Source organism: Monodon monoceros, unplaced genomic scaffold, assembly GCF_005190385.1.
Source record: "Monodon monoceros isolate NGI ecotype Baffin Bay Population unplaced genomic scaffold, NGI_Narwhal_1 Super_Scaffold_10, whole genome shotgun sequence".
NCBI classification, from domain to species: Eukaryota; Metazoa; Chordata; class Mammalia; order Artiodactyla; family Monodontidae; genus Monodon; species Monodon monoceros.
In genome coordinates, this window is record NW_021703766.1 from 43,698,105 (window position 1) to 43,721,905 (window position 23,801).

Consider the following 23,801-nt stretch of genomic DNA (forward strand, 5'->3'; position numbering starts at 1 on the left):
TAACTTTTAAGATTTATTTTATATGCTACCCATCTTTTTTTAAGGCATAAAAATTACAAGTAAAGCTAAAAGCCCCCTTTGACCAACACCCTCAATCCTAATCTCCTGCCAGAGACAACACTATCAATAATTTGGTATGTGTCCTTTTTAATCCATTTAAAATAGTTTTACATACATATTTCAATAATAAAAACAATTCTATTCTTTGTGAATGATTTCACTCCAATTTACATGAATGTTATTATATGGTATGTTTCATCTGGATCTTGATTTTTTTTTTCACTCAACATTATTTTAGATAGCAACCATGTTACACAATATAGACCAAGCTCATTTCTTTTAACTGCTGTATACCATTCCATTATTTGAATATATCACATTTTATTCATCCATTATCCCTTCAATATATATGTTGTTTTCAATTCAGATATATATATATATTTTATTCATATTTATGAATTTCTTTAGGATGTATATCCAGAAGTGGAATGGCAGGGTCCTTTTAAAAAATATTTCCCTGCCTCAAAGTCATAGACAATATCCTGTTATTTCCTTTCAAGAAGTTCAGAGTTTGGCTTTTCACATTTCAGTGTTCAAATCCTTTGGAATTCTTTTTCTTTATATGTTGTAAGGTTGTATGTAATTTTATTTTCCCCAATATGGAGATTCAAATACTCCCAACTGTATTTATTGACTAGGCCATCATTCTTCTACTGATTCACGATGTCATGTCTAATATATATATATATATATATATATATATATATATATATAACAAGTTTGCATATATTCATTCATTTACTTCTAGGCATTCTATTCTGTAAATCCTTTTTATTTATCCATTAATGTTCTAATACCACACACTATTATATGACCATAACTTCATAATACGTGTAGTATATGGTAGAAGGTGTGTCCTCTCTGTTCTTATTCAATATTGTCTCAGCAATCCATAGACTTTTATTTCATATGGATTTTAGAATCATTTGGTAAAGACCCTAGAAAATTCTTGTTAGATGTCTGGAACTATATTAGGTCCATAGATTAATTTGGGGAGAAAAGACATTTTATGATATTGGGTTTTTCCATCTACATCCATCGTATTTCCCTCCATTTACTCAAGTCTTTTGCCCTTCAACAAAGCTTTACAATTTTTTCATAAAGACCTTTTTCATTTTTTGAGACTATGCCAAGATATTTTAAAGTTAAGTAAAGCATGGATTGAATTTAAGAGAAGGCCTTTATTCATTTAGTACACTCGGCGTTTCTCACCTGTATGACCTCTCTTATGTATAGAAAGGGATGCTCTTTGAGAGAATGCTTTCCCGCATTCATTACATTCAAAAGGTTTCTCACCAGTGTGAATTCTCATATGTATTATAAGTAATGAGCATTGAGAGAAGGCTTTCCCACATTTATTACATTCATACGGTTTCTCCCCTGTATGACTTCTAACGTGAAGAGTAAGGGATGAGATTCGAGAGAAGGCTTTACCGCATTCATTACATTTAAATGGTTTCTCTCCAGTATGAATTTTTTCATGTTCAAGGAGATTTTGTCTCTGACTGAAAGCTTTTCCACATTGATTACAGTGATAGGGTTTCTCTCCAGTATGAATTTTCTCATGTTCAGTGAGATTTGATTTCTGACTAAAGGCTTTCCCACATACTGTACACGCATAGGGTTTTTCACCAGTATGAATTCTCTGGTGTCGGATGAGGTTTGACATCTGAATAAAAGCTTTCCCACATTCATTACATTCATAAGGTTTCTCTCCAGTATGAATTTTTTGATGTGTAATGAGATTTTCTTTCCGGCTGAAGGCTTTTCCACATTCATTACATTCATAGGGTTTCTCAGCTGTATGATTTCTCATATGTACAGTAAGGGATGAACTTTGAGAGAAGGCTTTCCCACATTCACTGCATACATAGGGTTTCTCCCCTGTATGACTTCTCATATGTATAATAAATACTGAGCATTGAGAGAAGGCTTTTCCACATTTATTACATTTATAGGGTTTCTCCCCTGTGTGACTTCTCATATGCAGATTAACAGATGACATTCGAGAAAAAGCTCTACCACATTCATTACATGCATAAGGTTTCTCGCCAGTATGAATTTTCTCATGCTCAATAAGATTTTGCTTCTGGCTAAAGGCTTTTCCACATTCCTTACATTCATAGGGTTTTTCTCCAGTATGAATTCTCTCATGTTCAATGAGATTTGATTTCTGACTGAAGGCCTTCCAACAATCTTTACATGCATAAGGTTTTTCTCCGGTATGAATTCTCTGGTGTCTAATAAGGTTTGACATTTGAATGAAAGCTTTTCCACATTCATTACACTTATATGGTTTTTCCCCAGTATGAATTTTTTGATGTGTAATAAGATTTTCCTTCCTACTGAAAGCTTTTCCACATTCCTTACATTCATACAGTTTCTCTCCAGCATGAATTCTCTCATGTCTGATGAGGTCAAATTTATGATTAAAGTCTTGTCCACACTGATTACACTTAAAGGGGGATACAACATGTGATGAGCAATGGTAAAATGGTTTCCCATACTTATTACACTCATAATTTTTCTCTCTTATACAGCCTTTCTCATAACTAAGTAAGCCTAAATTATGTTCAAAACCCTTATCAAATGAGTCATATTCATAGAAGTTTTGTCTTGAAGTAACAATGTCTGAGCCCAGAGGAAATACTTTTGCAACTTTTTTACATTCAATGACATTTTCCTTAATTAGAGTTTTCTTGGAGATGGATGTGACTTTCCTCACAAGTGTTTCCTGCTGCTCCTTGATCTGTTCATCATCTTCCCAAACTTCTAAAATGGAGGACCAAAAATTATAACTTTTGAATTTTTCTCCTACTGCATTATTGATAACATTTCAGAAATTTGTCAAAGTGGGGTTGATCTTAGATATTGGCTCTAGTCTCCCAATATGAAAGAAATCCAAAGTGCAAATGTCCCTAGTTTCTAAGATTTGAGAAGTTAACTCCTATAAATAATATTATGGAGAGAAAACTGCCATTAATAGGCCCAAGCTACTCTGATTGATTTAAAAAACATACAATGCAGATATCAGTAAAATGAATAGAATAATTAAGATGAAAGGGCAAACACATAAATGACTGGATAGCAAGTCAAATGACTAGAGGATAAAATTAACACTTGTGGTTAAACAAAACAGATCGAATGTATATGTTTATTTCTCCCACTTCTTAAAATTCCATTGAAATGACAGTAAAAAATAAAGATTTAAACCCATAAGAACAAAGGAAATAGGAGTAAAAATAAGGGTAAACAAGACATTTCAACAAAATACTGGAAGGCAAAAGGGTAAGAAAACTGTCAACTGATAGCTTAGATAAGAAATTCAAGTTTTGAGCTACGAAGATGCAAACGTCCAACAACAAAGTGATTTGACAACAAAACACTAGAAAAGCTCAAAAATTGGAGGATTTAGGTACTTAAAAGGCAGGGATAAGAGTGGGGCTGAAAAACAGAGGATTAATTTAAAGCCTGGAGTTATATACTGATTTGAAGGCATGAATACATCTATATCATGAAGGTACATAAAGGAAAAAGGAGTCATTTGGATAATGCTCAGTAAGGGCTGGAGAAAAGGAGTCATGTAAAACACAGTTCATAAAGGAATAAGAAAAAATAAACAGGAACTGAGGAGAAATCAGAATCCTTTAGAGAAAAGAAGACATTTTCAGGAAGGGTGATCCACAGGATCAAATATAGAAGAGGAATTCCTGTTTCAATATGGTGGAATTAAACACCTCTGTGTCCTCTCCTCTCTGCAAACATGAAGAAAAAACAAAAAAGAAAATATATCCTCAATAAAACTAAAAGACAGCTAAACTCCAATTCCAGAGTATAAGGAAGGACCAGAGGGTACACTGAACCAGGTAGGGAAGAAACCCAGACACTGGCTGTTCTTTCTTATCTTAGACAGAAAGCATGGTGAACAGAGTTCTCCAAAACAGATGCAACACCCTGTGGACAGAATGAATGAGTCATTTTTTACAACAGTGGAATCCAGATGTGTTAAGACTGCATGGTGGCAGGAACATAATGGTCTTCTTCTGGCCATGTCAAATGGTAGGGAAGGCAGAGCTATACAAGGAGATGCAAATAGCCATTATTCTTGTATAAGCAGGATGCTGGCATAGGAGGGTAGAAGAGATACTGAGTGCTAGAGGAAGCATGCAATTAATAATCTCTGATTCAGAAGAAGGAAAGGGCAAACCAACTCTTAACACGAAAACTTGTATGACAGAGGAAGTCAACAGAGCAACAGAGGCTTCCTACTAGCTCAAGAGTATTTTTCTAGACAATCTCCAGCACTCTCCTTCTGTAAATAGTGGGTCCAGCAGGAAATAACCTTGTTCAAAGATGAGGAATAGGGCTTCCCTGGTGGCGCAGTGGTTGAGAGTCTGCCTGCCAATGCAGGGTACACGGGTTCGTGCCCCAGTCTGGGAAGATCCCACATGCCACGGAGCGGCTAGGCCCGTGGGCCATGGCCGCTGAGCCTGCGCATCCGGAGCCTGTGCTCCGCAATGGGAGAGGCCACAACAGTGAGAGGCCCGCGTACCGCAAAAAAAAAAAGATGAGGAATGTAGTTATAAAAGGAACCAGTATTCAGATCTATACCACACTACAAGAATCAAAAAACATGAATATACAAGCTTACAGGAAAAACTGATACTGACTGATCAATAAGCCTCATAAAGTTCTAAAGCTTTCAAGAAAAACAAACCTATGGGCATCTAGGCAAATAAATCAAGTCACCTATGAGGGAAAACAATCAGGCTTCAGATTTCTCCAAGCAACAATTCAAAGCCAAAAGGCAGCAGAGGACTATCTAAAGTCTTCAGGGAACTGTCTACAAAACCTCTAGGAAAGACAGTATGGCTCAAGAATTGTATACACAGCCAACTATCAACTAAATATAAAGGTTTTTAAAAAAAGATATTTGCTTGTTTGCAAAACCTCAGGGACTCCAGTTCCCACTAAATTATAAGCTCCATGAGCCCATGCCCAGAATAGTATTTTATCTATATTGTTATGACTATAAATGTGGTTTCCTTTTCCTTATATCTTCTACTCAGTTGTTGAAGTATACATGAAAACTACTGATTTTTATTTGTTAATTTGATACCCTACCATATCACTGGATTCTCTTACTATTTGTTGCAGTTGATTCTCTTGTGTTTTAAGGGATATAATCTTATCATCTATAAATAAAGATGGTTTTACAGGGTCATTTCCAATTCTTCTAGTACTGATTTTTTTCTCTTGTCTGTTACTTAGGTATAAACTTAGTAAGAAATTGACAAAAGGTATAAAGGAAACCTTGGAAAGCATTTCTGAAGGACACAAAAAATAGATAGATCTGAACAAAGACAGAGAACACGTTCTTGTATAGAAAACCTCGATGTTATAAAGATGTCAGCACTCCGAAAGTTAATTTATGCTTCTAACACATTCCCACCAAAAAATCCAACACGTTTTTCTCTGGAAAGAGACAGTTGAATGTAAAATTCTTATGGTGAAATAAACAATCAAGAATAGACAGCACAGGGCCTCTGTGGTGGCACAGTGGTTAAGAATCCGCCTGCCGATGCAGGGGACACTGGTTCGAGCCCTGGTCTGGGAAGATCCCACATGCTGCAGGGCACCTAAGCCCATGAACCACAACTACTGAGCCTGTGCTCTAGAGCCCACAAGCCACAACTACTGAGACTGTGTGCCACGAAAACTGAAGCCCATGCACCTAGAGCCCGTGCTCTGCAACAAGAAGCAACCGCAATGAGAAGCCCGTGCACCACAATGAAAAGTAGCCCCTGCTCGCTGCAACTAGAGAAAGCCCACACGCAGCAACAAAGACCCAACGCAGACACAAATAAGTAAATAAAATTAACAAAAACAAAAAAAAGAATAGCCAGCACAACTCTAAAAAAAAAAAGTGTACTCAACTGGGAAAAGAAAGGGACTGAGTGTCAAGGGTAAGAGACACTCACTTTTCAATGTTATCTTTTGGACTGTTTATATTTTTTAACTAACTGTGCATACATTATATTTCAAAAAAAATTAAAGGAATGAGAGGTGTAAATAAGCAGGAAGGAGGTAACAATTTGTAAGCCAGAAACTTTTAAACCTATGTGGGATTGTGAGTATGTATGTATGTACATGTAACAATATGTAACTCATATTGTTACAAAACAAATATGAGGCTTTTCAAAATAGAAAGAAAAGGAATCTAACTCTGAAACAAATGTGTTTTAAAAATACTATACATCCACCAAATATTGAATGCATAAGAAAAAACCCTATGAACACAAAGCAAAGAGAGAGCTTAAGGATCATAGAGAGGGACACGAATCCTGAAAGTAACGCTGTAAATGAACTAGGGAAGTTTTGGTATCTAAAATTTGAAAAAAGGAAGATAGCTCCAATACAGTATTTGGAAGTGTCACCATAATCCAAGGCATTCATACCTTTTGTCACTGTAGAAGACTTAAGCAAATCTTGGAAAATGTGAAATGGTATCAACCCCCTGAACAACTGTCATGTGTCTTTCTCATTCAGACCCGCATTTTCACTTATTCACCTGGACAGGGCCTCCCAAGCATTTCTTCTTCTATCACCCATGGCTCCTCTTCCTGCTCCAACTTGAAGATCACATCTGGTTTGGTGACTTGGCAGCCTATTATGAAAGACAACAAAGGACTTGGATATTAATGCTGGAGACAACCATCCAGACCTTGGGTTGAGTCCTGGGGACTTGAGGGCCTATGAAAGATGAGGATGGAGGAACTTCCACAGTGAGACAAAGTAATTAGCCTTTACCCTAAAGACAAGCACATACAATGAAATGAAGAAAGGGAAGGCTAGTTAAAGACATCTGGCAAGTTGAAGTCATCACAGATTTCAAAGATAGAAAAGAATTCTGTGTAAAATTGCAAAGTTACCCTTACCCACTGTGACTAGGTTGCTATAGTTCTCCAGCATCACATCACGGTACAAGTCCCTCTGAGCAGGTTTCATTTGCTGCCATTCCTCCTGGGTGAGGTCCACAGCCACATCCTTAAATGTTACTGTTCCCTGTAAAAAGACAATTTGAAGTCATCAAAACTAAACACTGTGGTCAAAACATCTAAGAACCCATTTAGCTGATCAGATACCATATATCAGGCTTGCATATTTACGTAATTTTGTATTTATACTATACAGGAAAATATACCGTAATAGAAATATCCTGTAGAAGTATGTTAATTACTGAATCAGCAAACTGATGAATTCATCATCTATTATTCAGGAAGCTGGAAATAGTGGTCACTGATTTATACTAGGCTGTGACAGAGATGACACAGACATGATTCATAGGTAACTGGCTCAGAACCTGTCCAAGCAATTATGTAATCTAGTAAGAAAGAGGACTTGGAAATAGTGGAGAAGGAGGGGAAATAAAGCTGGAGGAATGAGGAGAGGTATGAAAATTTGAACATGCAAAATTTGATATTTCTAAGACTTCCAGATGTAAATGTCCACTATGCAGCTGGAGGTATGAAGAAAGGAGATGAGAATTTGTTAGCCATCAACTGAAAATTGGGAGCTGAATCCATGGCAGAAGGATATGAGTGGTTGTAAAGAACATATATGGTAGATTGGTTCAAGATGGTGGAGTAGAAGGACATGTGCTCACTCCCTCTTGCAAGAGCACCGGAATCACAACTAACTGCTGAAAATCATTGACAGGAAGACACTGGAACTCACCAAAAAAGATGCCCCATATCTAAAGACAAAGGAGAAGCTGCAATGAAATGGTAGGAGGGGTGCAATCACAATAAAATCAAATCCTATAACCGCTGGGTGGGTGACTCACAAACTGGAGTACAATTATACCACCCACTGGAGTGAGGGTTCTGAGCCCCATGTCATGATTGCCAACCTGGGGGTCTGGCAACAAGAGGGGCAATTCCCAGAGAGGCAGACTTTGAAGGCTGGCAGGATTTGACTGCAGGAAATAGATAGGACTGGGGGAAACAGAGACTCCACTCCTGGAGAGCACACACAAACCAGTGTGCACATCAGGACCCAGGGGGAAGGATCAGCGACCCCATAGGAGAACCAGACCTACCTGCTAGTGTTGGAGGGTCTCCTGAAGAGGGGTGGCTGTGGCTCACCACGGGGACAAGGACACTGGCAGCAGAAGTTCTGGGAAGTACTCCTTGGCAGGAGCCCTCCCGGAGTCCACCACTAGCCCCACCAAAGAACATGTAGTCTCCAGTGCTGGGTCACCTCAGGCCAAACAACCAACAGGGAGGGAACTCAGCCCTACCAATCAGCAGACAAGTGGATTAAAGTTTTACTGAGCTCTGCCCACCAGAGCAACACCAGCTCTACCTACTACCAGTCTCTCCCATCAGGAAGCTTACACAAGCCTCTTATATAGACTCATCCACCAGAGGGCAGACAGCAGAAGCAAAAAGAACTACAGTCCTGCAGCCTGTGGAACAAAAACCACATTCACGGAAAGATAGACAAAATGAAAAGGTAGAGGACTATGTACCAGATGAAGGAACAAGATAAAACACCAGAAAAACAACTAAATGAAGTGGAGATAGGCAATCTTCCATTAAAAAGAATTCAGAATAATGATAATGAAGATGATCCAAAACCTCAGAAAAAGAATGGAGGCAAAAATGGAGAAGATGCAAGAAATGTTTAACAAAGACCTAGAAGAATTAAAGAACCAAAACACAGAGATGAACAATACAATAACTGAAAAGAAAAATACACTAGAAGAAATGAATAGCAGAATAATGGAGGCAGAAGAACGGATAAGTGAACTGGAAGACAGAATGGTGGAATTCACTGCCGCAGAACAGAATAAAGAAAAAAGAATGAAATAGATTATTACTCAGCCATATAAAGGAACAAAATTGAGTTATCTGTAGTGAGGTGGATGGACCTAGAATCTGTCATACAGAGTGAAGTAAGTCAGAAAGAGAAAAAAATACTGTATGCTAATGCATATATATGGAATTTTAAAGAGCAGTACTGATGAACCTAGTGGCAGGTCAGGAATAAAGATGCACATGTAGAGAATGGACTTGAGGGCATGGCAGAGAGGGAAAGCTGGGATGAAGTGTGAGAGTAGCATTGACATATATACACTACCAAATGTAAAACGGATGGCTAGAGGGAAGCAGTTGCATAGCACAAGGAGATCAGCTCAGTGCTTTGTGACAACACAGAGGGATGGGATAGGGAGGGTGGAAGGGAGGCTCAAGAGGGTGGGGATATGGGGATATATGTATACATATAGCTGATTCACTTTGTTATACAGCAGAAACTAACACAACATTGTAAAGCATTTATACTCCAATAAAGATGTGAAGAAAAAAGAAAAAAGAATGAAAAGAAATGAAGACAGCCTAAGAGACCTCTGGGACAACATTAAACGCAAAAACATTCACATTAGAGGGGTCCCAGAAGGAAAAAAAAGAGAGAAAGGACCCAAGAAAATATTTGAAGAGATTATAGTCGAAAACATCCCTAACATGGGAAAGGAAATAGTCACCCAAGTCCAGGAAGTGCAGAGTCCCAGGCAGGATAAATGCAAGGAGAAACACACCAAGACACATAGTAATTAAATTGACAAAAATTAAAGACAAAGAAAAATTATTAAAAGGAACAAGGGAAAAATGACAAATAACATACAAGGGAACTACCATAAGGTTAACAGCTGATTTTTCAGCAGAAACTCTGCAAGCCAGAAGGCAGTGACATGATATATTAAAAGTGATAAAAGGGAAGAATCTACAACCAAGATTACTCTATCCAGCAAGGATCTCATTCAGATTCAACGGAGAAATCAAAAGCTTTACAGACAAGCAAAAGATAAGAGAATTCAGCACCACCAAACCAGCTCTACAACAAATGCTAAAGGAACTTCTCTAAGTGGAAATCACAAGAGAAGAAAAGGACCTACAGGGCTTCTGTGGTGGCACAGTGGTTGAGAGTCCGCCTGCCTATGCAGGGGACACAGGTTCGTGCCCTGGTCCGGGAAGACCCCACATGCCGTGGAGCGGCTAGGCCCGTGAGCCATGGCCACTGAGCCTGCATGTCCAGAGCCTGTGCTCCTCAACGGGAGAGGCCACAACAGTGAGAGGCCCGTGTATGGAAAAAAAAAAAAAAGACCTACAAAAACAAACGCATAACAATTAAGAAAATGGTAATAGGAACAAAGATATCAATAATTACACTAAACATAAATGGATTAAATGCTCCAACCAAAAGACATGGGCTTGCTGAATGGATACAAAAACAAGACCCATATATATGCTGTCTACAAGAGACCCACTTCAGACCTAGGGACACATAGAGACTGAAAGTGAGGGGATGGAAAAAGATATTCCATGCATATAGGAATCAAAAGAAAGCTGGAGTAGCAATACTCATATCAGATAAATAGACTTTAAAATAAAGGATGTTACAAGAGACAAGGAAGGACATTACATAATGATCAAGGGAGCAATCCAAGAAGAAGACATAACAATTATAAATATATATGCACCCAACATAGGAGCACCTCAATACATAAGGCAAATGCTAACAGCCATAAAAGAGGAAATCAACAGTGACACCATAATAGTGGGGGACTTTAACTCTCACTTACACCAATGGACAGATCATCCAGACAGAAAATTCATAAGGAAACACAAGCTTTAAGTGACATAATAGACCAGATAGATTTAATTCATATTTATAGGACATTCCATTCAAAAGCTGCAGATTACACTTTCTTCTCAAGTGCACACGGAACATTCTACAGGATAGATCACATCTTAGGTCACAAATCAAGCCTTGGTATATTTAAGAAAATTGATATCACATCAAGCATCTTTTCTGACCACAACGCTATGAAATTAGAAATAAATTACAAGGAAAAAAGGAAAAAACACAAACACATGAAAGGTAAACAATACGTTACTAAATAACCAAGAGATCACTGAAGAAATCAAAGACGAAATCAACAAATACCTAGAGACAAAATGACAACGAATACACGATGATCCAAAACTGATGGAATGCAGCAAAAGTAGTTCTAAGAGGGAAGTTTATAGCAATAGAATCCTACCTCAAGAAACAAAAAAAACTCAAAGAAACAATCTAACCTTACACCTAAAAGAACTAGAGAAAGAAGAACAAACAAAACCCAAACTTAGACGAAGGAAAGAAATCATAAAGATCAGAGCAGAAATAAATGAAATAGAAACAAAACAATAGCAGAACTCAAAAAACGAAAAGCTGGTTCATTGAGAAGACAAACAAAATTGATAAACCTTTAGCCAGACTCATCAAGAAAAAGAAAGAGCAGACTCAAATCAATAGAGTTAGAAATGAAAAAGGAGAAGTTACAATGGACACTACAGAAATACAAAGCATCATAAGAGACTATGACAAGCAACTCTGTGCCAATAAAATGGACAACATGAGCAGTGGACAAATTCTTAGAAAGTTGTTACCTTCCAAGACTGAACCAGGAAGAAATAGAAAATATGAACAGACCAATCACAAGTAATGGAATTGAAACTGTGATAAAAAAATCTCCCAACAAACAAAAGTGCAGGATCAGATGGCTTCACAGGTGAATTCTATCAAACATTCAGAGAAGAGCTAACACCCATCCTTCTCAAACTCTTCCAAAAAATTGCAGAGGAACACTCCCAAACTCATTCTATGAGGCTACCATCACCCAGATACCAAAACCAGACAAAGATACTCCAAAAATGAAAATTACAGACCAATATAACAGATGAAAATAGATGCAAAAATCCTCAACAAAATGATAGCAAACAGAATCCAACAGCACATTAAAAGGAAAATACACCATGATCAAGTGGGTTTTATCCCAGGGATGCAAGGATTCTTCAATATACACATATCAATCAATATGATACACCATATTAACAAATTGAAGAACAAAAACCATATGATCATTTCAACAGATGCAGAAAAAGTTTTTGACAAAATTCAACACCAATTTATGATAAAAACTGTCCAGAGAGTGGGCATAGAGGGAACCTATCTCAACATAATAAAGGCCATATATGACAAACCCACAGCAAGAATCATTCTCAATGGTGAAAAACTAAAACTATTTCCTCTAAGATCAGGAACAAGACAAGGCTGTCCACTCCTGCCACTATTATTCAATATAGTTTTGGAAGTCTTAGCCATGGCAATCAGAGAAGAAAAAGAAATAAAAGGAATACAAATTGGAAAAGAAATAAAACTGTCACTATTTGCAGATGACATGATACTATGCATAGATAATCCTAAAGATGCCACCAGAACACTACTAGAGCTAATCAATGAATCTGGTAAAGTTGCTGCATACAAAATGAATGCACAGAAATGTCTTTCATTCATATACACTAACAACAAATGATCAGAAAGAGAAATTAAGGAAACAATCCCATTCACCATTGCTACAAAAAGAATAAAATACCTGGAATAAACCTACCTAAGGAGGTAAAAGACCTGTACTCAGAAAACCATAAGACACTGATGAAAGAAATCAAAGATGACACAGATGGAGAAATATACCATGTTCTTGGATTGGAAGAATCAACATTGTGAAAATGACTATACTACCCAAAGCAATCTACAGATTCAAGACAATCCCTATCAAACTACCAATGACATTTTTTACAAAACTAGAACAAAAAATCTTAAAATTTGTATGGAGACACAAAAGACCCAGAATAGCCAAAGCAATCTTGAGGGAAAAAAACAGCGCTGGAGGAATCAGACTCCCTGACTATACTACAAAGCTACAGTGATCAAGACAATATGGTACTGGCACAAAAACAGAAATATAGACCAATGGAACAGGATAGAAAGCCCAGAGATAAACCGATGCACCTATGGTCAACTAATCTATGACATAGGAGGCAAAGATATACAATGGAGAAAAGACAGCCTTTCAATAAGTGGTGCTGGGAAAACTGGACAGCTACATGTAAAAAAATGAAATTAGAACACTCCCTAAAACCATACACAAAAATAAAGTCAAAATGGATTAAAGACCTAAATGTAAACTGGACACTGTAAAGCTCTCAGAGGAAAACATAGGAAGAACACACTTTGGCATAAATCACAGCAAGATCTTTTTTGACCCACCTCCTAGAGTAATGGAAATAAAAACAAAAATAAACAAATGGGGCCTAATGAAACTTAAAAGCTTTTGCACAGCAAAGGAAACTGTAAACAAGATGAAAAGACAACCCTCAGAATGGGAGGAAAATATTTGCAAATGAATCAATGGACACAGGACTAATCTCCAAAATATATAAACAGCTCATGCAGCTCAATATTAAAAAAACAAACAACCCAATCCAAAAATGGGCAGAAGACCTGAATAGACATTTCTCCAAAGAAGACACACAGATGGCCAAGAAACACATGAAAAGCTGCCAACATCACTAATTAAAGAAATGCAAATCAAAACTACAATGAGGTATCACCTCACACCAGTTAGAATGGGCATCATCAGAAAATCTACAAACAACAAATGCTGAAGAGGGTGTGGAGAAAAGGGAACCCTCTTGCACTGTTGGTGGGAATGTAAATTGATACAGCCACTATGGAGAATAGTATGGAGGTTCCTTAAAAAACTAAAAATAGAATTACCATATGATCCAGCAATCCCACTACTGAGCATATACCCAGAGAAAACCATAATTCAAAAAGACACATGCACCCCAGTGTTCACTGCAGCACTATTTACAATAGCCAGGTCATGGAAGCAACCTAAATGCCCATCGACAGATGAATGGATAAAGAAGATGTGGTACATATATACAATGGAATATTACTCAGCCATAAAAAGGAAGGAAACTGGGTCATCTGTTGAGACGTGGATGGATCTAGAGACTGTCATACAGACTGAAGTAAGTCAGAAAGAGAAAAACAAATGTCATATATTAACGCATATATGTGGAACCTAGAAAAATGGTACAGATGAACCTGTGTGCAAGGCTGGAATAGAGACACAGATGTAGAGAAAAAACGTATGGACACCAAGGGGGGAAATTGGGGGCGGGGTTGTGCTGTTGTTGTTGTTGGGATTAATTGGGAGATTGGGATTGACATATATACATTAATATGCATAAAAGAGATAACTAATAAGAACCTGCTGTATTAAAAAAATAATAAAATAAAATTCAAAAAAAAAAAAGAATGTACATGGTAGGTAAAGGGCCAAGGTCAGAATCAACCATTAAGCATCAAAGAAAGGGTCTTAGGTTTTTGTTTCTTGCTTATATTTACAGTCGTGGGATGAGAATCAAAACTATGAGAGTGGTGTGACAGAAACTAAAAAACAAATGATAAATTTTTAGAAAAGAATGTTACTTGATCACAAAAACTAACTCTTCCTCTCCATTTAAAAACTTCAGTATACAAATAAGGAAAAATCTTTACTTGCAAAGGCTCTAAGAAAGAAATATATATCCCATATTTGGGAGAATATTCAAGAAACTGTATAAATAAGATAGAAAAATGGGAAATACAAATGGAAATTACCAAAAGCTGGATCACAATTAATGTTTCTCAGAAACTATCTCTATGATCATTACTACCATCAATATCGTCATCACTGTCATCTATTGAGTACTTATATGCCAAGCATTGTTAGAATTTCTTTAGATATATTAACTTCCAAAATTCCCCTAATAAGATTATGAAGTAGCTACTGTTATTATCCATTTGAAAGGTAAGGAAACCAGCACTAAGAGTTAACTTTCCTAGGGTCATAAAGCTACTATGTGGTAGAGCTGAGATTCCAGCCCAAGCAGTGTAGCTGCAGAGCCCATGTTTTTATCCATCATATTATACTTCTCCAAGTCAGCAGGAAGTCTCAGAATCCCAAAAATATTCCCCAATTCAAGATAGACAATTGGAAACACAAGAGAGTCCGCTGCCCTCTGAGACCAGGGGTGGGGGGCACACCTGGGCCTCTTCTATTCCTTGAGCCTAAGCCTCACCCCCCACAGCCCCCAGGGCCTTTTCCAGCCCTGTGGGTCCTGAGCATTGGCCGCACCAACCACCCAAACCTCACCCTTGCTTAGGCCCTGCCCTCCGCAGCCAAGGCCTTTCCCCCCGTCCTTTTTTGTCTATTTCTTTTCCCTCCTCTTTTTTATTATTGTGGTACAGATGTACCTTCCGGTTGTTTATACATCTATATTTAAAATTTTATATTCTTCCTAACATATCTGTTAGTTTCCTAGTCTAATTTTATTTTTTACTTTGCTATTGTTCTTTTTTATTTTTGCCGCCCCAGCTGGCTTGCGGGATATTTGTTCATGAGCACGGAGTCAGGCTGTAGCTCCTGCAGTGGGAGCTCTGAGTCTGAACCACTGGAATAACAGAGAACCTCAGACCCCAGGGAATATTCAATGCAGTGAGGTCTCACAGAGTTCCTCATCTCAGTACCAAGACCCAGCTCTACCCAATAACCTACAAACTCCAGTGTTGGAAGCCTCAGGCCAAACAACCAGTAACACAGGAATAATATCCCACTCATAAAAAAGAAAAAAAAAAGAAACAGCAAAAAAATATGTCACAGATGAAGGAGCAAGTTACAAGACCAAATAAATGAAGAGGAAATAGGCCATCTACCTGAAAAAGAATTCAGGGTAATGAGAGTAAAGATGACCCAGAATCTCGGAAATAGAATGGAGGCATGGACTGAGAAAATACAAGAAATGCTTAACAAAGATCTAGAAGAACTAAAGAACAAACAGAGATGAACAACACAATAAATGAAGTGAAAAATACACTAGAAGGAATCAATAATAGAATATCTAAGGCAGAAGAACAAATAAGTGAGCTGGAAGACAAAATGGTGGAAATAACTGCTGAGGAGCAGAATAAAGAAAAAAGAATGAAAAGAGTTGAAGGCAATCTCAGAGACCTCTGGGACAACAATAAACATACCAGCATTCGAATTATAGGGGTCCCAGAAGAGGAAGAGAAAAAGAAAGGGTCTGAGAAAATATTTGAAGAGATTATAGTTGAAAACTTCCCTCACATGGGAAAAGAAATAGTCACCCAAGTATAGGAAGCACAGAGAGTCCCATATGGGATAAACCCTAGGAAAAACACACAAAGACACATCTTAATCAAACTAACAAAAATGAAATTCAAAGAAAAAATATTAAAAGCAGCAAGGAAAAAACAAAAAATAACATACAAAGGAGTCCCCATAAGGTTATCAGCTGATTTTTCAGCAGAAACTCTGCAGGCCAGAAGGGAGTGACAGGATATACTTAACGTGATGAAAGAGAAAAACCTACAACCAAGATTACTCTACCCAGCAAGGATCTCATTCAGATTCGATGGAGAAGTCAAAAGCTTTTCAGACAAGCAAAAGCTAAGAGAATTCAGCACCAACAAACCAGGTTTACAACAAATGCTAAAGGAACTTCTCTAAGTGGGAAACACAAGAGAAGAAACAGACTGACAAAAACAAACCCAAAACAATTAAGAAAACAGTAATAGGAACATACATATCGACAATAACCTTGAATGTAAATGGACTACATGACCTAACCAAAAGACACAGACTGGATGAATGGATACAAAAACAAGACCCATATATATGCTGTCTACAAGAGACCCACTTCAGACCTAGGGATACATATAGACTGCATGTGAAGGGATGGAAAAAGATACTCCATGCAAATGCACATCAAAAGAAAGCTGAAGTAGCAATACTCTTACCAGATAAAATAGACTTTAAAAAAAAGACTGTTATAAGAGATAAGGAGGGACACTACATAATGATCAAAGGATCAATCCAAGAGGAAGATACAACAATTATAAATGTTTATGCACAACATAGGAGCACCTCAATACATAAGGCAAATGCTAACAACTATGAAAGGTGAAGTTGACAGTAACACAATAATAATAGGGGACTTTAATACCCCACTTACACCAATGGACAGATCATCCAAACACAAAATAAATAAGGAAACACAAGCTTTAAATGACACAACAGACCCGATAGATCTAACTGATATTTATAGAACATTCCACCCAAAAGTAGCAGAATACACTTTCTTCTCAAGTGCACATGGAACATTCTCCAGGATAGATCACATCTTGGGTCACAAATCAAGCCTCAGAAAATTTAAGAAAATTGAAATCGTACCAAGCATCTTTTCTGACCACAACACTATGAGATTGGAAATCAATTACAGAAAAAAAAACTGTAAAAAACAAATACATGGAGGCTAAACAGTGCACTACTAAATAACCAAGAGATCACTGAAGAAATCAAAGAAAAAATTTTAAAAATACATAGAAATAAATGACAATGAAAAGACAGCAACCCAAAACATATGGGACGCAAAAGGAGTTCTAAGAGGGAAGTTTATAGCAATACAATCTCGCCTCAAGAAACAAGAAAAATCTCAAATAAACAATCTAACCCTACACTTAAAATAACTAGAGAAAGAAGAAGAAACAAAACCCAAAGTCAGTGGAAGGAAAGAAATCATAAAGATCAGAGCAGAAATAAATGAAATAGAAATGAAGAAAATAGCAAAGATCAATAAAACTAAAAGCGGGTTCTTTGAGAAGATAAACAAAATTGATAAACCCTTAGCCAGACTCATCAAGAAAAAAAGGGAGAGGACGTAAATCAATAAAATTGGAAATGAAAAAGGAGAAATCTCAACTGAAACTGCAGAAATACAAAGGATTATAAGAGACGACTACAAACAACCATATGCCAATAAAATGGACAATCATGAAGAAATGGACAAATTCTTGGAAAGGTACAATTTTCCAAGACTGAGCCAGGAAGAATTAGAAAACATAAACAGGCCTATCACAAGTAATGAAATTGAAACCGTAATTAAAAATCTTCCAACAAACAAAAGTCCAGGACCAGATGGCTTCACAGGCGAATTCTAACAAACATTTAGACAAGAGCTAACACCCATCCTTCTCAAACTCTTCCAAAAATTGCAGAGGGAGGAACACTCCCAAATTCATTCTACAAAGCCACCATCACCCTGATACCAAAACCAGAAAAAGATATCACAAAAAAAGAAAATTATAGACCAATATCACTGATGAACATAGATGCAAAAATCCTCAACAAAATACTAGCAAACAGAATCCAACAGCACATTAAAAGGACCATATGCCATGATCAAGTGGGATTTATCCCAGGGATGCAAGGATTCTTCAATATACGTAAATCAATCAATGTGATATACCACATTAACAAATTAAGGAATAAAAACCATATGGTCATCTCAATATATGCAGAAAAAGCTTTTGAGAAAATTCAACATCCATTTATGATAAAAACTCTCCAGAGAGTGGGCATAGAGGGAACCTACCTCAACATAATAAAGGCCATATATGACAAACCCACAGCAAGCATCATACCCAATGGTGAAAAACTGAAAGCATTTCCACTAAGATCAGGAACAAGACAAGGATGTCCATTCTCACCACTCTTATTCAACATAGTTTTGGAAGTCCTATCCACAGCAATCAGAGAAGAAAAAGAAATGAAAGAAATACAAATTGGAAAAGAAGAAGTAAGACTGTCACTGTTTGCCAATGACATGATACTATACATAGAAAATGCCACCAGAAAACTACTAGAACTAATCAATGAATTTAGTAAGGATGCAGGATGCAAAATTAATGCACAGAAATTGCTGGCATTTCTATACACCAACAATGAAAAATCAGAAAGAGAAATTAAGGAAACAATCACATTCACGATTGCAACAAAAGAATAAAACACCTAGGAATAAACCTACCTAAGGAGGTGAAAGATTTGTATTCAGAAAACTATAAGACACTGATGAAAGAAATCAAAGATGACATAAACAGATGGAGAAATATACCATGTTCTTGGATTGGAAGAATCAATATTGTGAAAAGACTATACTACCCAAAACAATCTACAGATTCAATACAAGCCCTATCAAAATACCAATGGCATTCTTCAAAGAATTAGAACAAAAAATTTTACTATTTACAATAGCCAGGACATGGAAGCAACCTAAATGTCCATCAACAGATGAACGGATAAAGAAGATGTGGCATATATATATACAATGGAATATTACTCAGCCATAAAAAGAAACGAAACTGAGTTATTTGTAGTGAGGTGGATGGACCTAGAGTCTGTCATACAGAGTGAAGTAAGTCAGAAAGAGAAAAACAAATGCTGTATGCTAACACATATATGGAATCTAAAAAAAAAAAAAAAAAGGTCCTGATGAACCTAGGGGCAGGCAGGAATAGATTCAGATGTAGAGAATGGACTTGAGGGCATGGGGAGGGGGAAGGGTAAGCTGAGATGAAGTGAGAGTAGCATGGGCACATATACACTACCAAATGTAAAACAGACAGCTAGTGGGAAGCAGCTGCATAGCACAGGGAGATCAGCTCAGTGCTTTGTGACCACGTAGAGGGGTGGGATAGGGAGGGTGGGGGGGAGGGAGGTGCAAGAGGGAGGGAATATGGGGATATATGTATACATATAGCTGATTCACTTTGTTATTCAGCAGAAACTAAGACAACATTGTAAAGCAATTATACTCCAATAAAGATGTTAACAAATAAATTAAATTAAATACATGAGGTGTGCCTTTTTTAATGTAAAAAAAAGACATGAGACATGGAGAAGAGAAAGGAAAATGGCAGACATAATTTAGTGTCAACATTAGTGGTAAATGGATTGAACAATCAAAAAGGCAGAGACTGTCAGACTGGATAGAAAAACAAGATCAAACTATATGCTGTCTATAGGAGACATACTTTAGGTTCAAACATAAAAGTAAACTGAAATAAATTGACAGGAAAAAATATATCATGCAAAAAATAACCATAAAAAAGCTGGAGTGAATATTAGACAAAATAAACTTTAATACAAAAACTGGGGACTTCCCTGGTGGTCCAGTGGTTAAGAATCCACCTTCCAACACAGGGGACATGGGTTTGATCCCTGGTCAGGGAGCTAAGATCCCACATGCTGCGGGGCAAATGAGCCTGCGCGTCGCAACTACTGAGCCTGCACACCACAACTAGTGAGCCCGCATGCTGCAACTACAGCCCATGTGCCACAACAACAGGGTCCACGTGCTCTGGAGCCTGCGTGCCGCAACAAAGAGCCCATGTGCCGCAACCAAGAACTGACACAGCCAAATAAATAAATGAATATTTAAAAAAGGAAATCAATAAAGTAGAGAACAGAAAAATAATAGAAAGAATCAATAAGGCCAAAAATTGGTTCCCTGAAAAGATCAACAAAATTGACCAACCTTTAAGTTGACTGACCAAGAAAAAGAGAGAATGCTCAAAACATTAAACTCAGAAATGAAAGAGGAGGCATTACTACTAACCTTACAGGATTAAAAAGGATTATAGTGAAGTATTATGAAGAACAGTGTGGTAACAAATTAGATGATTTAGATGAAATGGACAAATTCCCAGAAAGACACAAAGTAATGAAACTGCTCAAGGACAGAAAAAAAGAAAATCTGAATAAACTTGTATCAAGTAAAGAGATTCAATTAGTAATCAAAAAACTACCCACAAAAAAAAGCTCAGGGCTAGATGGCTTCACTGGTAAATTCTACCAAACACCAAAGAACAGTTAATACCAATACTTCACAAAATCTCCCAAAATAGAAGAGGAGTGAACGCTCCTTCTATGAGGCCAGTATTACCCTGATATACCAAAGACAAAAAAAAAAAAAAAGAAAAAGAAAATTACAGACCACTATCTCTTATTAATACAGAGGTAAAAATCCTCAACAAAATACTAACAAATTTAATCTAACAATATATAAAAAGGGAACACAGATGTTTATAACAGCTTTAATTCATAATTGCCAACACCTGGAAGCAATCAAGATGTCCCTTAGTAGGTGAATGGATAAATAAATTGTGGTACATCCAGATAAATGAATATTACTCAATGCTAAAAAGGAATGTGCTATCAAGCCAGGAAAACACATGGAGGAACCTTAAATGCATATAACTAAGTGAAAGAAGCTGACTTGAAAAAAAAAAAAAGAAGAAGCTGACTTGAAAAAGCTATATACAGTATGATTCCACTATATGACATTCTGGAAAAGGCAAAACTATAGAGGCAGTAAAAAGATTAGTGGATACCAGGGGCTGGAGGAGAGGAGAGCAATGACTAGACAGAGCAGAGAGGATTTTTAGGTCAGTGAAAACACTCTGTATGATACTATAATGACAGACACATGTATATACATTTGTCCAAATCCATAGATTATACAACACCAAGAGTGAGCCTCAACGTAAACTATTAGATTTTGGGTGATTATGATGTGTCAGTATAGGTCCATCAATTATAACAATGTACCACCCTGATGGGGGTTGCTGATAATGGGGGAGGCTATGCATGTGTGGGGGCAAAGGGTATATGGGGAATCCCTGTACCTTCCTATCAACTTTGCCATGAACCTGAAATTGCTCTTTAAAAACAAACAAACAGGGCTTCCCTGGTAGCGCAGTGGTTGAGAGTCCGCCTGCCGATGCAGGGGACACGGGTTCGTGCCCTGGTCCGGGAAGATCCCACATGCCGCGGAGCGGATGGGCCCGTGAGCCATGGCCACTGAACCTGTGCGTCCGGAGCCTGTGCTCCGCAACAGGAGAGGCCACAACGGTGAGAGGCCCGCGTACTGCCAAAAAACAAACAAACAAATATATAAAGGATTATGTGCCATCACCAAGTGGGATTTATACCAGGAATGCAATACTGATTTAACATCTGAAAATAAACTAATGTAATACTCGATGCCGATAGAATAAAGAACAAATCCACATGATCATCTCAACAGATGCAGAAAAAGCACTTGACAAAACTCAATACCTTTTCATGAGAAAAACACTCATACTAGCAAAAAAGAGGAACTTCCTCAACGCGTTATAAGACATCTACAAACACCCCACAGCTAACATCATACTAAATATGAAAGACTAGATGCTTTCCCCTTATGGTCAGGAACAAGACAAGGATGTATATTCTTACCACTTCTATTAACATTGCAGTGAAAGTTCTAAACAGAGCAATTAGGCAAGAAAATAAAAGGTATCCAGATTGGGAAGGAGAAAATACAACTATCTCTATTTTCAGATGGCATGATTTTCAGAAAACATAAGAAATCCACTAAAATTTTATTAGAACTAATAAACAACTTCAGCAAGGTTGCAGAATATAAGATCAATAGTAAAAAACCAATTGTATAACTAGACATTTGCAGTGAACATCCAGAAATGAAATCAAGGAAAACAATCCCATTTACAATAGCATCAGAAAAAATAAAATACTGCTCAAGACGATGGAGTAGAAAGACCCTGAGCTCACATCCACTCATGAGCACACCAAAATTACATTTACGGAGCAACTGTTGATGAGAAAGACTGGAACCTATAAAGAGAACGAACCACAACAAGGTGGGTAGGAGTGGTAGAGTCAATGTATAGTCAAGACCCATACTCCTGGATGGGAAACACACAAATGGGAGAATTACAAGTGCAGAGGTTTTCCACAGGGAGCGAGGGATCTGAGCCCCACATCGGGCTCTAGAGCCTGAGGATCCTGCACAGGGGAAGACAAGCCCCCAGAGCATTTGGCTTTGAAGGCCAGTGGGGCTTACTTTCAGGAGACCCAGAGGATTGTAGGAAATAGAGGTTCCACTCTTAGAGGGCGTACACAAAATCTCACATGCTCTGGGACTCAGGAGAGCAGCAGGAATTTGAAAGGAGCCTGGTTCAGACCCCGCTGCTGACCTTGGAGAGTCTTCTGGAGAGGCAGGAGGCAACTTGAGCTCACCCTGAGGACACAGAAACTGGCAGCAGCCACTTTGGAGAGCTCGCTCAACCACATGGACGCTGGTGCTGGCAATTGCCATTTTGGAATCTTCTCTCTAGCTTATTAGCCTTGGGACTCAGCTCCACCCCGCCCACCAGTTTGTAGGCAAAAGTACTCTGACTCCTCAGGCCCACCAATTAGCCAGGCAGGGACACAGACCCATCCATCAGCAAGCAGGCTGCCTTAAGATTCTCTGAGCCTACATCCACCCCTGACATGACCCTGTCCACCAGGGGGCCCAGGACCCAGCCCCACACACCAGAGATGAAAATGTTGAGAGATGATACAAGCATGAGGGATGGAGAATGAAGATCTAATCTAAAAGCTATATACATTGCCAAGGAACCAGAATAAAAGAAAACCTAATAACACAAATGGAAAAAAAACAACTTGGAGTTGAAATAAAATTGAAATATTATGACTATGTGAAAGGAAAAAAATAATGAAAAAAAAGGGTAAATTGTAACTGTGGATAGGCAATGGTTTTTTTAGATATGACACCAAAAGCACAAGCAAAAAAAGAAAATTAAATAAAAATGGACATCAGAAAAATGTAAAAATCTTGTGCTTTCAAGGACATCATCAAGAAAGTGAAAAGACAAACCATAGGCTGGGAGAAAATATTTACAAATCATATACCAGATAAGAAACATATCTAGAATATATATGAAGATCTCTTACAATTCAATAATAAAAAGACAAACTAATTTAAAAATGGGCAAAGGGCTTCCCTGGTGGCGCAGTGGTTCAGAGTCCGCCTGCCGATGCAGGGGACACGGGTTCGTGCCCTGGTCCGGGAAGATCCCACATGCCGCGGAGTGGC

The 23,801-nt window shown here is 37.8% G+C and overlaps 1 protein-coding gene across 3 annotated transcripts in view; it reads right to left on the reverse strand.

Moving 5' to 3' along the window:
- ZNF568 (zinc finger protein 568) overlaps positions 1 to 23,801 on the reverse strand; it is a 167,151-nt gene that overhangs the window by 60,221 nt on the left and 83,129 nt on the right. Inside the window, exons 3-5 of one of the 3 annotated variants that reach the window (XM_029212289.1) lie at positions 6,999 to 7,125; positions 6,632 to 6,727; positions 1,273 to 2,832 (exon numbers count right to left, since the gene is read on the reverse strand). In XM_029212289.1, the coding sequence (XP_029068122.1) occupies positions 1,273 to 2,832; positions 6,632 to 6,727; positions 6,999 to 7,125 (1,783 nt within the window). Of the gene's footprint in view, positions 1 to 379; positions 2,833 to 6,631; positions 6,728 to 6,998; positions 7,126 to 23,801 lie in introns of those variants that run through there. The other 2 variants (XM_029212245.1, XM_029212239.1) reach the window with 2 other exon arrangements.